Source organism: Sparus aurata, chromosome 13 (genome assembly GCF_900880675.1).
Source record: "Sparus aurata chromosome 13, fSpaAur1.1, whole genome shotgun sequence".
Classification (NCBI taxonomy): domain Eukaryota; kingdom Metazoa; phylum Chordata; class Actinopteri; order Spariformes; family Sparidae; genus Sparus; species Sparus aurata.
In genome coordinates this window covers 14,842,977-14,859,007 of record NC_044199.1, presented here as the reverse complement: position 1 = coordinate 14,859,007, position 16,031 = coordinate 14,842,977, and the positions used below count along the sequence as shown (strand labels likewise).

The window sequence follows — 16,031 nt, the reverse complement described above, 5'->3', positions numbered from 1 at the left end:
CTGGAGTTTTCTAGAGGGGCGGCTTGTCAAAATAGCTTTGCAGATGGGATCGGGCCTGGTCTTGCCCCGGCTGAGGGGAGAGGAGGCCTGGAGGTGTAGAGAGGCACCAGTGTGCAGGAAAACCTACAGAGACTACAGAGGCATCACGCTGCTGTCTCATGGACCTTCGGTTCCGAGTGTTTGAATGGATCAAAGAAATGTTATATTTGAAACTAATCTGTTGTGTTTCTGTTTGTCGCACGATTCTCGAGCCGAGGTTTAAAGGTGCACTGCGTAGTTTTGCGGAAGAAATGTTACGATTTTAATTGACGGATTTTCAGTGCCAAAACAAACTTAATAAATGCACTCGCTTCGCTTTCTGAATGACTGAATAAACTGAATAAATAAACTGACCTTAAAGGGCAACGCAATTTCATACTGATTGATTTTATGTGTGGCGGACCCTGCCACCTTTCTACCTTGTTTTTCCTCTGAGAACATCTTGTTTTTTCAATTATGGAAAGAATGAATATTTCTTAGTTTGTATTATTACCTCATTGATATCAGAAATATTAAAATCGTAAATGTCTTGTCTAAAACTACATAGTGCCCCCTTTTTTTCCCATTTTTGTCTGCATAAAAAGCCGGGCTCTGAATCGAGGGTGCCGTACTTGAGAGCCACGATAAAACATAAGATGTCTTCTCAGCCCGGACATTCCTCTATTAATGACAAAGGCGACTGGTAAGCCTTGTGGTGAAACATGAAGAGGGAGAAGAGACGCAGGAGAGAGTGGGAGAGGTGGAGAGGTGAACGGGTTGACTCAGAGGAGTGGCAGGCGAGGGCCAGAGGGCGACCCATGCCGGTCCTGTCTGTCTGGTGCCTCAAGGTCAGGTCTACCGGGTCAGAAACAGGACTGTTGACAAGAAATATTTGTTGCTTTGATTTCACTTTCACGTCTTTTTCCTCCTCCCTTTCTGTAGTTGCTCTTCGCTGCTCACATTCAGCACCCCACCCCCTATCCCCCCGTTTACCTACCTCATTCTCTTTCCACCCTCCCATCCTCCATCAGCTCATCTGGCACATCCCAGCTCTCATTGTGCAGGCTGAGCCGCTGGCCCTCTTTAAGATCTGCATTAGAATGTTGTTTTTATATAGCAGCAAGCGGAGGCATGTGGAGTCTCTTTTGAACTGCTCGGCAAACAGATGGAGGTTTTCACGGTGCCTTTATGAGATTAAGTGAAACATTCCCATAAAAAAAAAAAAAAAAGCAATTCCCTGTGTCCCTTCACCCTCCACTGTCTCACTTTCTCCCTGTCTTGCCTTTCTTTTTTATTTCTGTCTTTTTCTGTACTGTCTCTTTTGCTTTCTTTTTTTTCTGGCTCGCCTCAGGCATGGGCAAGGGCACGGTGCTGCTGAAAGTGCAGTGGAAAGTAGACAGGTTTGTGTTACCAATAACTACTTCCCCAGGCGAGCGAGCACCAAGCATCTCCCAGAGTTTAGAGCAAACAGGTCCTGTGAGTGCGACACTGCAGGCGCAGGGAGGGAGTTCTTGTTTCTCGTCTGCAGCGTGAACCTGTTTAACTCTGACTCAGGTAGGTTAGTGCCAAGCGCCCCCCTCCCCTCTGGCTTTTAGCAGGGATTTGACAAAACAGATTCACAGGGCAGACAGTGTGGCTCTACAGTATGTAATTCACCAGGATACAATGAGACTATTTAGACTCACATTTGCATGGGGGAAATGCTTCATAGCTATCAAGCTTCCCCCCCTTTTTTTTTCTTTTAATTGACCAAAAAGAAAGTTGTTTCAGAGGTCAGACATTCATGGTGTCCAGAGGATGAATCCTGCTCACTTTTCAGTGATCCTCTGTCTTTTCCTCCAGTGCCGTCCTGAGATCCACTATGTGTTTTTCAGTGAAACGTGTCATGGAACTATTGGATGGATTGTCGCGAAGTTTGGTGCCGACATTCATCCCGTTCAGGACAAACTGCGATGACTGAATTGGTTCCTGAACTCTCCTTTTGCACCATCGTGTAAGCAGTTGTATGAACATGTGCACAAGAACAGATCTCTTAGTAAAACCCTCGGTCGCTTGTACTTTACTTGAGTATTTCCATTTGAAGCTATTTTATACTTATGCTCCATCACAGTTATATGAAGATATATTACATGTTTTGTGTTTATTTGACAGCTGTAGTTACTAGTTATTTTCCAGGTTAGGACATTTAATTAAGAACCTCTTTATGAACTATTATGGAACATAATACACAACACTAGAGACCATCTGGAATCACCCCATTAACACATTCCAACCCAGGGCTACTCGGTAGTAATTTTTACATTATTACATTAGTGCTCATGGGTTGGACCACACCCTTCTTGGAAACTGGCCTTCATTTGAACTCAGCAACACACCTTCGTGACTGTGTCTTGCACCGACAGTCAGTGCTCGTAAATATGTAAAACTCTTGAAACGCTCCACCTCGACCAGTGGCAACATTCTGCTTTTATGCGTACAAATCTTGCTGATTAAAGTTCTGCACATTTCTTAAGTCATATTTGAATACAGGACTTTAACTTGTACTTTCTACACTGTGGTATTGGGGACTGCTACTTTTACTTAAAGCAGCTACAGGGAACTTTCATCTTGTGTTGATTCTGGCGGCCCCTGTGGACAAAAGTGGTATGAGCACCACTACACCGCGTCTAAAGATCTTGATCCAGCTCGTGGGTGTATTCGTATGGAAACCCATAAAGAAGTGAAACAAATTACTTTTATTTCAAACACAGCTGTTTGTAGGATGCATGACTATGAGTTGATGTATATATATGTGACTATGTAGGATTAATAACTTTAATATGGCACTGTTGAAACAACTTTGTTTTAATAGACTATGGTACAGCTTCTTCCTCCGTGAACCTCATTGGCTCATCCTCTGCACTCCACCCTAAGGAAAAGTTTACTTTTTTTTTTAATTGTCCAACCCAGAAAAGTCTGCGTCTGATCTGTTGATGAGCATATAAGTACTATTACAACAATTCAGAAATAGCCATCTTTTCGCTGATGGTCTTTCTTGTTCGCTTACGTAGGTCATATTGAAGCATTAGCATTGAATTAACACTCTCTCAACCAGTTAACAGATGAATCAGTTTCCTTGTTACTCTACTGCCAATAAAAGATTTACATGCTTTTTCTGTTGTTACAGCAGTCATTTGAAGCATGAAAAGCAAAACAAAATTGGTCTCTCTCTCTCTGATATATCTCTAATCTTAACAGTTGACGCCCTGATGTTTTAACCAGCGCTTGTAAAATGTGTTTTTTCACCGCTTGTAAAGCGCCTCTATAAATGTCGACGATCTGTGTAGATATGTCTTATTTTCATAAACAAACGGCCAGTTGACTTCAGTGGAACGCGATTTGCATTGATCCACAGTAGTTGTGCAACGGCAAGAGAGTAAAACACCGCCGGCTGTGCTGCACGGTGTCAAAGTCAGTGGTGCACTTTTTTTTTAAACTTTTATTTGTGTCTAGGTTTACCTCATTTACAGACAGCGTGTGTGTTCAGTTATCACTGTGCGGGTATGTGCGTGTGTGTATGTGTGTATGTGTTTGCTCTGCAGAGAGACACGGCTTACTGCACGGCCTGTTCCAAGAATGAATTCCTGGAGGCTTACAAGAGCTGTTGAATGAGATGGAGGGCTCAGGGCAGGAATGATGGGAGGGGAGGAGAGGAGGGAGGCTGCTCTACACTGTAGGAGGGTTGTCAGGCTCTCACTTACAGGCCTGATTAAATAACAGGATGCTTTATGAAAACAAGAACATTATCTGCCTCTTAAAAGGCCAGGAAAGGCCCTCTAATTGGCTTCCCCCGAGTCCCTGTGTTGCTGAGTAAAAAAAAAAAAAAAAACCTCCGCCGTGCCCCGGCCACAAACCGAGAGAAATTACCCAGGACACTTTCTCCCCCCTCCACCGTCTCGACTCTCATCAGCGCTATAGGAATGTATCAACATACTGATACCGAGCCTACAAACAGGGTGTCTCTTTCCACTCAAAGGGGGATTATTCCTACCTGAATCTCTTGATAGAGTGCGATACAAACAATAAAGAGATAGTGGCTCCTCTGTGGGATGGGATCATTTCTCATGTGGCAACTTTCACAGCAGTTTTTTTTTTTTTTTAAATGTTCTGAAGAGTGAGAAGAGGTGGGGTTTGGGTATGCCTGCGTCCCCCCATGAGATCAGAAGAGCCCATACATCCAAGGGATTAACTCTCCCTCTTTACATCTCTTCTCCTGACATGTGACCAAGGTGATTTACTTAATTATACCTATTACAGTCAAGTGCGGCTAATTAAAGTATACGATGATAGTTAAGCTGTAATTAATTTTGGAAACTATTTAATGTGCTTACACAGCTTGACTTAATTACGTTGATAGTTCAGTGACGCAGCAGTGAACGTTACTAATAAAAGTAATTAATCAGTATGACAATTTTGCAACCCATGGACAGTATTCTAGAGCTGCAACAAGTCAGTTAGGTCTTTTGATAATGGACTAATCCCTCAACTAAATGTAAAAGCAAAAATGCAAAGAAAAAAAAAAGTGCCTGGTTCCAATGACTGGTGGATAATCATCATTGTTTGCGGTTTTCAGTATTTTTTCTCTGTGGTTGCTCATGAAATGAATTGATTTAATGTGTTAGCTTGGCCCTGATGCAGCATCTCTTACTGTCTGTAGCCACCACTCTGTGGTCTCACTCACTGTCCTGTCCACAACCCCATGTGACTGCTTGTAAGTCACACTAACAGCCTGTCAACACTGAATCATGGTAATGGTAACTGAAGTTATCAAATAAATGCAGTGGCGTGAAAGTATTAAGACAATAACAATACCAGAGGAAAGTACCTCAAAATTGTACATGTACTTGAGTGTATTGTACTTTGTTACATAAAAATTGATCTCAAAATTATTAATCTCCTTGTTTACTAATAATATCATCAATGAAAAAACATATTGGTCGATCTCTGTTCCAGCTTCTGAAAGGTTTTTTTTCTTAATTATCTTTGATAGTCTCACATTTTTTCATATTAAGGCCTGTATATGTAGAATTTTGTTGAAAATGTCAGACTTTTTGCACCACCCACAGGTAGCATTGTAAAAGAGACCATTGCTGTTACGGTTTAAACAAAAAGGGGACCCAAGTGCAAGACATTTAAAGGCAGGTAGGTTGACACTAGAAGCAAGCTTTATTGAATAAGCTGGTGGTACCAGAAAAACAAAATACAAAGGTCAGAATGCAAAAGAAAGAATTACAAGTAGAAAACTAAGTAAGTAAAAATGAAAGTAGCTCCTGGAATGCTGGAAGAACTCGGGAGACACGGGACTGAACGGGACTGAGACACATCACAAAAAAGAGGAGGTAAACTGACAAAACGTAACTGAATAACACAAGCTTTAAAAGACGAGATGCAGAGTGGCAAGATTTTTTTTTCCATTAATTACATATAATTGCTCAGATGGGAATGCGGCCCCACTTCACAGGCGCAGTGCACTATTCTGCCCAGAGCAAGCTCACCCAACGCTTGCTGCTTTTGAAGCAACCGGCCGTGTAGCGACGAGTCCGTGTAGGACCCAAGACTGCTAACGCTGGTCAGTCTGGCAGAACGACTCTGATCCAGCTGGGTTAAAAACAAGAGTTTGACGTTTTGGTCATTTTTGTACGTTACTCGCATTCGAGTGTCAGATGAGAGATTTGACAGCACTCTCACTGTCTGTTTACAACATTTGAAACTGTAACCTGGAGACAGACAGCCGCTTTAAATCCAAAACAAAACAGTCATGGTTTATTAGGGCTTAACTTGTTGTTTTAACACTATGTTTCTTGAACTTATTACAGTGATTAGGGTGCTTCAGAGGTGCAGGTCGACAGATGCTCTACCATTAACCTTTCAACAGATCCACAACACCTAATTCCCCCTGCATTTATTTACTTTATGCTAAGCTAAGCTAAGCATCTCTTGAAGCTATTCTCCCATTAACCATACAGATATAAGAGTAGTGTTGATGTTTCTCTCTTTTTTTTTTTTTAACAAGAAAGCTTATAAGCCTTTTTCCCAAAAATGCTGATCTTGAAGAAGCAGCACAGGTTATGGAGGCTGCAGGCGAGGCTTTTAAAACTCAAAAGTCTTACTCTTTTCTTCCTCCTGACCCTCTGTTAACGCTCTCAGAGCAGGGGCATCGGGCAGGTTGGGTTTAAAGAGGGAAGCGGGAGGTCATGATGGCGTGTGTGCGATCGAGTCGTGCCCGTCGGCTCGGCGGTGGCAGCCGTCCCTGTCAGCCACATCAGTCTCATCTGCCCCCCGGGCTGCAGGCGCTCGCCGCCCGGCTCTTTGATGTTTCGAGGATGTGTTTAGCGAGCGATAGTGTATCAGATGACATTGGTCTTTTCTCTGTCACCTTGTGCTTTGCATTTCAAATGTGTGCCACGGTGCAGCCGGGCCCTGCTAACAAGAGGGGGCGAGAGACCAGGGAAGTGCAGAGAGAAAGAGAGAGGGCGGGCTGAGTTCTCTAAATGACCTCTGTTACCTCCAGACAGGCAGATCAGGTTCATAACTTTTTCCAGTGTCTCTTTCCTCTGCACCAGAAAGGTGGCCAAGCCCAGGTTCTGGATTTACTGTTTCAGTGTGTGTGTGCGTGTGTGTGTGTGTGTGTGTGTGTGTGTGTGTGTGTGTGTGATTCAGGCCCACCCCCTCAGGCTCAATACTTTTTCTGAGAGCGTAGAATCTGCTCACCTGCCCTGACATGCCTGCCCCCTCCTCCTCGTCCTCCTCCTCCTCCTCGTCCTCCTCTTCATACATTACTCGCCCCCCTCCAGCGGCCCCACATCAAAGTACCCCTGTGAGTAATGGATACCCAGCAGGGCCACACCCTTCCCTCCTGCCTGCAACCAACTCAACTGCCGCTCAGCCGGTGGCGAGCACCCGGCAATCACACACACACACACACACGGCAATTATTCACACACAATTAGACTTAAATGCACAGCTTCAAAGCCAGCTAAACAATATTTAAAGTCAATCTGTGTTGTTCTGGTTATTTCTGATGTAATTTACCAAACTATTTAAGTGTACCGCAGAAGAAAAAACATAAAAGTAGAAGGAGTGTAGCCACGAGGAGAATTTGAATCACTTATCTCATGTTGCTCAAGTGTGTTCTCAGCAAATTAATGACCTAATTATCTTATATATATATCTGTAGGTGTTAATTATTAATTGGACAAAATAGCTGTGATAATCCAAATCTGTTACAGGTACAAGTCTTTTATTAGTATTATAGGAATACATGGTTATTTTCTTTAGGTTGAAATTATCCCACAAACACTAAATCGTCCATGTGTGCTGAGTGATTCTTTCATTTTATCCGTTTGTTAATACATAAATGCAGCTGATTTTCTAATATTTATCTTTGGAAGATTTTCAGTCGAGGAAAGACAAAGTCATCCTCTGTGCACGGATTGTTTTTTTTTTGGTCTGTCTGTCTGGCGGTCTACGACCTTGGTTCGGACTGAAATATCTCAATGACTGGATGGATTGCCATCACACAGACATGATCCTACTGACTTCGGTGATTTTCACTGTTCCACTATTTGTACATGTACCTAGACAGTGATCGCTTGAGTTCTCGAACATCATCAGGTCAAAATGTTTAATATCTCCAGAACTTCGGTTTTTGACCACATTCCCTTAAGCTTCAGCCTCACTTCCTGTATCAAATGTCAGAATGCTAGCACTCTAAAGTAAGCTGGTGAACATGTACCTACAGAACATGAGCATGTTAGCATACTGGGCACCACAAGCCTCACAGACCGGGTAGCATAGCTTTAGACTTGCTTGCCCCTGTTGATTTTTAGCTTCAAAACTGTCCCCATTTCACCCTCAGGCTGATCTCTATAAAACAGTTATCTGCAAATGAATGCATGATCTTCAGGCAAGGGACAAGATTTTGGTATTGGCAGCATTCTGGTTTCTGTTCTGCGGGATGTGGTTGCATGCAGGTAATCAGTCTGTGTGGAGAGTTAAAGAGTGGGAATGTACTGGTCCAAATGTTGTCATACATGCACTCAGCCCAAATTTAGTTTTTTGCATCTTAAGTACCTAATTGTGAACTGTAAACAATGACTAGCTCCTGGAGGAGGAACTCTTGGCCCCACCAGAAACCCTGAATCACTGGCCATTGCCCAAGATGCTAAATCATCATCAGACAATAGCAGGTCGGTTACAAGATTGCGTTTAAGGTAAAGTTACCAGATAAAGGAAGCGCTGAGGACAATGTGTGATGCAGCTGAGCCAACAATGTACCATGGACAGATGATTTCGATGTCTCGGCTCTTATTAGGGAAGAGATGAACTGACAGATCTCAGGCTTACTGTGGACTCCGTTAATTAATAAAAGTCCTGAAATCTCTGCAGAAAAGCACAAACCCTTTAAAGAAAGGAACACTTCAAACTGGATGCCCAGCTAAACAAAACGTCCATAACATCCACCCAGACTGCACCTGTTTTCAATGCTACTTTACTCCCCCCACCTCCCACCCCACCTATTATCACCACCAGCCCTCGCCCCTGTCTGCTCCTCATTTAGCCATGCGGCGTGTCCCAGTGCCTCAGTAATGGTTGCAGTGTGCCAGGCCAGTCAGGGAGAAATGACAGAGCAGCGAGTCGGCTTCAGACCTGTAGGATGGAGCTCCGTACTCTGTCATTAGACACTTTAATGCAGCAGCACCACAGCCTGCTCACAGCCTCACCCCTCTCCCTCCTTGCCTCCCTCCCTCCCTCCCTCTCTGTCCCTTTCTTTTTTTTTCCCTCTCTACCTCCTTCACTCTCACTCTTTATTCCCACAGACATTATTCCACGGTATAATTTGCTCATGCAATGAATGATGTGGATCGTCACGCTGGGCAAAGAGAAAGTCAGATTGAGTTAAATAGAGTCTGGTGGCTTGTTTTACAGAGGAAGGAACGGTTATCGGAGGCCGAGGAAACAGGTTTATGACAGCGCGTGTGGTGGTGCGTAATGAACGGTAATAAAGATTTTCACTATCGGGACAACCATGCTCACTAATTAGCTTAAGTTTGAGGTTGAAATGTCTTGCTTGGCGGTTGCGCTGCTAAAAAACGTCAAAAAGGGGGGTTTTTTTAGTCGTAGTTTAGAAACAAATACGTTTGTTTTCAGGGAAAACTGAATACAGTTTTTTTTTTATGGTTTCAATTCAAAGCGTTGACGTCAAGAACATCGTTGTTTTCTTCTTACCAGTGCTCTGTCCCGTCTCGTTCTGTCTTGCTTTGTGCTCAACTAATTTATAGAAAATTCTGGACCCAAGGGAAATGCCAGCCACTTCTGGAACAAGTGAGATTATCTCACTCCATGGGAAACTGTTTCTCTTATATGAAAGAATGATGGCCTGATGCGAGAATAGATGACCTGACATATTGTTGCTGCATCCTGCTGCAGATGATTGATTTTAAAGACCCATCCCGCTGCCCCTTTAATGCACAGACTCAAATAAAATCTACCATCTAAAGTCAGAGGTCACAAAGCTACTGGGTCACTCTTTGAATATAGTTCTGTAATCATAGATGTTAAACTAATATAGCAGATGTTTCTCCGTGACAGGACTGAATGTGTCTTCGTGTAATATTCTCATTATTGCCCTCTGTGTTTTCTCTCCGTTACGTCGGAAGATGGCTGCAGATGAAGGGAACAGGCACGCTGGATTGAACCGGGCCCCAGCCGCGCCATCCGCACCACATAACCCCCGTGACAAAACGCTGGGACGTTAACAGGAACGGCCATCTTGTCAGGCGATGGAAAAACCTCGCCACTTACAGTGAAATAAAGCGATCGGGGTAGAGCAGTGTGTTTCTGCATGGTTTGAGAGCACGCCGCGACCTCTCGGACCGCACTTCACCAGGGGATGTAAACAAAGAGCGCTGACTGGGCCAGAGCAGGCCACCCAACGCTCTGAGAGCGCACAGATCACTGACTTGATCTGGTGTTTATGCAAGATGAGCTGTGGTTAATGCTGCAGTCAGCCTAGTGCTGCTCAGACTGAGGTAGAACACAGATTCGTCGCTGGTTTGTTTATGTGAGTCATTTTCCTCTGACAGCTTTAGTGGGTGCTACAATTTAAAGGGTGACTCCACCAAGTTTTACACATGAAAGTGTGTTTACAGGTCTCTAGGAGTTCTGCGGCATCTGTGAAAAAAGTTGGTATAAAGCCTTTTGTGGCTCCAGAGGAAGCTGCATGTAATCTGATCAACTGCCTCCAGTGATGTCACTCGGTGGCTTACCCAACAGTGCAACCCAGCCTCTGAGTGACATCACTGGAGGCAGTTGATCAGATTACATGCAGCTTCCTCTCGAGCTTTACACTGCTTTTTTTCTCACACAAGCAGTAGGGCTCCCCAAGACCTGCAAACACGCTTTAATGTGTAAAAACCGACGGAGCTACCCTTTTTAAAGGTGCATTATGTAAGATTTGGCCCGCCTGTCAGCTCCCGCTCAAAGCAACGAGGCGGCAGAGATCGGACAGGGAGCACAGCTGATATCTCGTCAACACAACACATGTCATAACGTGTGCTGAAATGCACACTCACATGCAGGAACATCAGCGTCGGGGCCGTTACGATACTATTGTTTGATCAGTAACTGTGATAACTGAATTTAGGAACAGTGATGCGTTAAACTACTGCGTTACAGACAAATGTAATGTGATTACCGTGATGCTTTCCTCTGTAACACATTACACCCCCCCCGCCAAACACTGACTAACACGCACGCTCACATGCATTAACGTGTACGTGCAGCCAGGCCAGCGACCAAAACAAAGAACAGAGAAGCTTAAAACACAAAGTGTGACGTCATTCTCAGCTCAGGACCTCAAAACCTCTTTTATACATTTTTTAAAGTAGACTCTCAGACATTTTGTTATGAGACAGCAGGAAAATCACGGATGTATGATAATAATTAAGCTGCTTCAGTTTCATGTTTCTCACACTGCTTCCTGTCACACTGAATTAATTGCAGCCCGCCATACACCTGATTTTCCTACCATACGGGGAGCTCAGTAATAAGACAAGATGAATATTTCTGATATTTACATTTTTCCTTCATTTTCGGTCACCGTAGCTGAATGAATAGAGGAAACCCACGATAAGACTGTAAGCTCTGTATTGTCTGTGGCGAACGCCTACCTGCCTGTGTACCTGTGTGACCTCACAGTACCTCTCCCCGTCTCTGCGCCCTCGGGTGTGTTTATGTTTGTGACAGCTGTCGTGTGCGGAGAAGCTCCACGCGACCCGCCGCCGCTGCTTCTGCTGCAGCTCCTCGCCAGCCTCTTCTGAGATCGTTCCGCTCTGCAAAACAAAACAAAACAAAAAAAACCCTCCGTCACAGAACCCACCGGCAGCGTTGAAAGTAGAAGCAGGCTGTTGTGGTCTGCCAATTGTTTGTGAGTTTCCCAGCGATGACGTCTGTTCGCTGTATAACCGTGTGAACCACAGTCGTTTCCGATGCTGCAATTGTTTTCGCTCAAATTGCCAAAAAGTGCTTAATCACACGTGTCAGGTTGCAGCCCCGTGAGGATGGGTGTTCACCCGACCACAGAGATGTCTGTTTCAGTTCCGACCATAATAAGACGAGGAGATGTTGAAACCCTCGCGCTGGCAGTCGCTTTAACTGTCTTGTTAGCGTCAGAGCTGCTCTTTTCACCGCACCATTAAAGGTTAAATATATCTGCTATTAATCATGTAATGAGATCTCTCAGGCCTCTTCTGGGTGTGTGGCTCAGGAGAGGCGCACAGCGAGGCGACCACACTGTGGTATTACTACTACTAATACTGACATATAATAAGACCACAGCAGCAGGCATCGGAGACGTATATTATGATATGTTCCTGAACACTCGGTTTGAAACTTCTTTACTGCCTGTGCCACACAAGCGTGGCCTCCCTCCACTTATTACCATGATTATTAGAGGATGCATGGTTTCTGTGCAGCACAGAGAACTTTTGAACCCCAGGTAAAGCAAATCCCCACATGTCAAAGATCCAGCTTCTTCTTTTTTTTATTCCTTTGTGACCGCACCCCATTTAGGCCCATGCATGTACTACAATTACTGCTCTGATGAAACAGGGGAAAGGCTGTTGCAGCAGATCTGGAAGCCAGATCAAAGGGGATATGTTAGTTTTTTATTTGACCTCTCTCTGACCGTCAACGCGTCGGCCTTGGGATACCACCAGCAGTTCTGTGGGACAGCGTTGCTAATTCTCAACGGCGTGCGCCCATGTGCTCAAAAAACACACTCACACACGGCTATTTAGTGCCCACGATGCTTTAATTTGATGGTTTGAAATGCGCTTTGAAGGAAATAAATACATAGGGTTACACTTCTGACGTTCCGCTTGTGCGAAACCTGACTTTCTCTTTCCAAAGTGTTCGCTGCCGCTCTGCAGAACAGGTTTCTCATAAACTTGATTAAGAGATCAACGTAGTGACACTTGTACCTGACTCCTTCCTGCCCTGGGCTTGAGTTGTAGGCTAGGAATCGCTGTTTAGTGTTGCATTTGACCCGGGCGATTAGGTGTTTAAACTTGTGTCTCCTCCTCATTAAGTGTTGGCAGATGCCAGATGCTTCAGAGCATGTGATGAGATATTGATGAAAAGGCGGCGATTTGTTTTCTTGCCGAGCCAAAGCAGGAAACAGCTCCACACAGCTACACAAGACAGCTTCAGGTCAACCTAGGCCTTGTCGCGGCGGAGCACACACACACACACACACACACACACACATATAAGGTGCATGATGACTGCAGCTCATAGAAATGACAATATCTCTACATTACTAATGTGCGTGGGGAGATGACAGCAGCTAATATACACGTTACGTTTTCTACAAGTGAGCCAAAATGCTTATGGTGACGTAACACAGTCTTAACGGTATTTACAGCTTGTGAAATGTGTAATCCGCTTTACATTTGTGGTTTACTCCAGTGAGTTAGTGTTAAAGTGACGCTATGTAACTTCTGAAGAATAATCAGTAAATTCAGTCTTTTTTGAATAAAGTGCTGAATCGCATTAAAATGTTGCCTTTGTCATTTCAGTACATTCAGGGGATTTTTGCCACTGCAGCGTTTTTGGACCATTAGCTCACGGTGGCTTATGTTTGCTAATGTCATAAAGTTGTGATAGATTAGAACTCTGGTGCTTACATTGTTGAGTCAGTCTGCTGACCGCCAGGTTACTGATGACTCTTCTCTACTTTTGCTGTTGTTTCGCTATAGTTTAACATTAGACTTTGCTCTCTACTCGTCACCTGTGGTTATTTACTATGCAACACCTTTGATATGAAAAGGTTACAGACGCTCACTTTAAAGGTGCAAAAAGCGATTTCCGGAGAAAGATGTTTGATTGTTGAGTCTCAGCAACGATTTATAGCATCTTTTTAGTTCATGTTTTTTATTTTCTGCTCCTTGACTTTACCATTTTGGTTCACTCCCACAGTCTCTGGGCTTCAATTTAGGCTGCCAAAATTTGTTTTGTATTTTACTGACATGTATAGTATTTTGATGTGTTGTTATTTAACCTGTGCAATACACAGTTTTATTGACATACGCCTTTCTCGTGTCCCTCAGACTTAACACTTAAGTTGGCTGGGACGTCAGATGGTACAGTGTACTGTGAAAGGGCAGGAGGGCAAAGCGTGGAGTAGCACCTAAAAAGCACCCCAAATCCCCAAAAATATCTGTATACCCCATATTTCCCCATATTGTTGATATTATGAAATATAACACAAATGGGAGGAGATGAAGAGATGTGTTGATTCTGTGGGGTGTTGTAACTACATTCGGGAGTCTTTATGAAAGTAAACCGTGCTCTGCTGCACACATTCAGTTGTTGCCTTGTGCTGGCCATGGCCTACATTGAGGCTGAGCACCGCTGGGCAGTAACCAGTGGGGTGAGAGACCTGCAGCACAGCCTCAGAGCCTAGTTTGAATACAAAATGTCCCTCATTTGCATGATGCCTCACCCATTTAAGTTTAACTTCATTCAGTATTTCACCTTTTCTTTAATCCCGCAGTCAAATAATCCTCCGCTCTTGTCTTTTTGGTTGCACATTGAATGTTGTTGAAAGGTTTGGATCAGGCAGCAGATCTGTGGCCTTCAGATTCCTGCAGACGCTTTTTTAGCCAGAGTCAGGTTGGAAAGTGGCAGGAGGAGCTGTACTTTGGGCTCAGCTGCGAGGCGCGATGCTCAGTGCATCACTGTCACCTAGTGGTGGCTTTAGACACTAACTGGACCAGTATGGTTTTCTGTATGAACATGAACTGTCCACTGTATAACTGACCTCTGAGTGGTGGAGTTACAAGCTTTGTCCATTATTCAGATCACATTAGTAGAAGAATTTCCTCTAAATGTCCCAGTTTTATGTTGTTTGTTTTTTTTAACTGTAGTCTCTCCTGTGTTTCTCCTTCAGGCTCGCATGGCATTGGATAAGGGAGCTCAGGCTGTTATCTTTGATGTCAGTGATGACGCCAATGCTGCCGCCGAGGTGAGAGTGCCACATTCTTTAAAAGAATATATCAGAAAATTGCAAGTTGCAAAAACCAAAATGCAGCAAAAGGAAAAAAAAACGTCACACTCTTTCTTTGTTTTCTGTGCGCCTCTCTCACACAGCTGCGGGAAACCGACTCCCTTTCCCGTCCAGTGGTGCTGGTGAGGGCGAAGGACGCTGAGCAGCTGATGGGCTTGGTTAACAAGAACGAGGAGGCCAAAGTTCGCATTGAGATCATGGTGGAGCAGCCGCAATCTGTAAGCACTGAAACACGCGCACGCACACACATATACGTTAAACTTTCCTCTCACTGACCGGGAGAAGGGGAATCCGCCTGTGAGACAGCTTCATGGTAGCTGAGAGGCCACCTGAGCCTCGGTGTTTAATGCTGCTTTGGGTCAGAATGTTTTGATGCGGGCTGGATGAGAGGGTCGGAGACAGATTAAAGGGCATTTCACAGATTTACAAGACCTGAAAGAGCAAGTCATTGCTGTGCGACGTTGCTGCTGTGCTTAGTTCTGAACATGACTTCTCTACCGGATTTTCTTGCTACACTGAGTACAAAGTAATTACGCTAGAGATATTTAAGAAAGATCTGCGAATCAGTCTAAATATTTGCTCTCTTTCCATCGTCTTTTCCCTTTTTTTGTTCAGCTGCACTATGATGTGGGCATCCTGCTCACCATCGTCCTTGCTATTCTGATCATCGTGCTGATCTTTGCTTTACGCTACAAGTGCAAGTCCAACAGAACCTGGGTGAGTGACAGCAAAAGTGTAAAGCTTACAGAGACAAAGGTGCCGATTGATTGATTAGTTGACCGAAAGAAAAATGAATCGCCAAATTATTTTGATAATCAACTGATCATTTGAGCCATTTTTCAAGCAAAAAGGTTCAAATTATAGACCCATCACTTAAACTATTAATGGTAAAAACAATTGCCAAATGAATCGCTAATGAAAATAATCATAAGTTGCAGCCTTGCGGTGGATCGGCTTCTGTTTGGATCCATAGCTCAGTGGGAGATCTCGCTTTTCAACCCCCTCGCTTCTTGTGCCAGCAGGACTCTGTCCATCAGCAGACCATGCGGGCCATCAGCCGATTGGAGACCAAAACCTACAACTCTCAGGGCTGCTCGGGCTCTCAGCGCCATCGTGCAGCCTGGGGGTCGGCCAGCAGCTCCAACTCGAGCCCCGTCTGTGCTATCTGCCTGGAGGACTTCCAGGACGGGCAGGTAAGAGGAGAGAGTGACAAACACACTTTATCTGTAGATGTGTTGGTCCTTCTCTTTCCTCAAATCTTCCTATCCTCTTTATCTCCTTTTTTGTCGCAGCATTTGCGGATCATCTCCTGTGCTCATGAGTTCCACAAAGACTGCGTCGACCCCTGGCTGCTACAACACCGCACCTGTCCCCTCTGCATGCACAACATCATGGGTGAGGAAAA

General features: G+C 44.4%; 1 protein-coding gene across 1 annotated transcript in view; it reads left to right on the top strand.

The window, feature by feature from the left end:
- The window catches only part of rnf43 (ring finger protein 43), a 96,219-nt gene that overhangs the window by 74,381 nt on the left and 5,807 nt on the right, over positions 1-16,031 (top strand). The window contains exons 3-7 of the mRNA XM_030439127.1: positions 14,510-14,584; positions 14,710-14,844; positions 15,242-15,343; positions 15,649-15,819; positions 15,919-16,021. Of these exons, the coding sequence (XP_030294987.1) occupies positions 14,510-14,584; positions 14,710-14,844; positions 15,242-15,343; positions 15,649-15,819; positions 15,919-16,021 (586 nt within the window). The remainder of the gene's footprint in view (positions 1-14,509; positions 14,585-14,709; positions 14,845-15,241; positions 15,344-15,648; positions 15,820-15,918; positions 16,022-16,031) is intronic.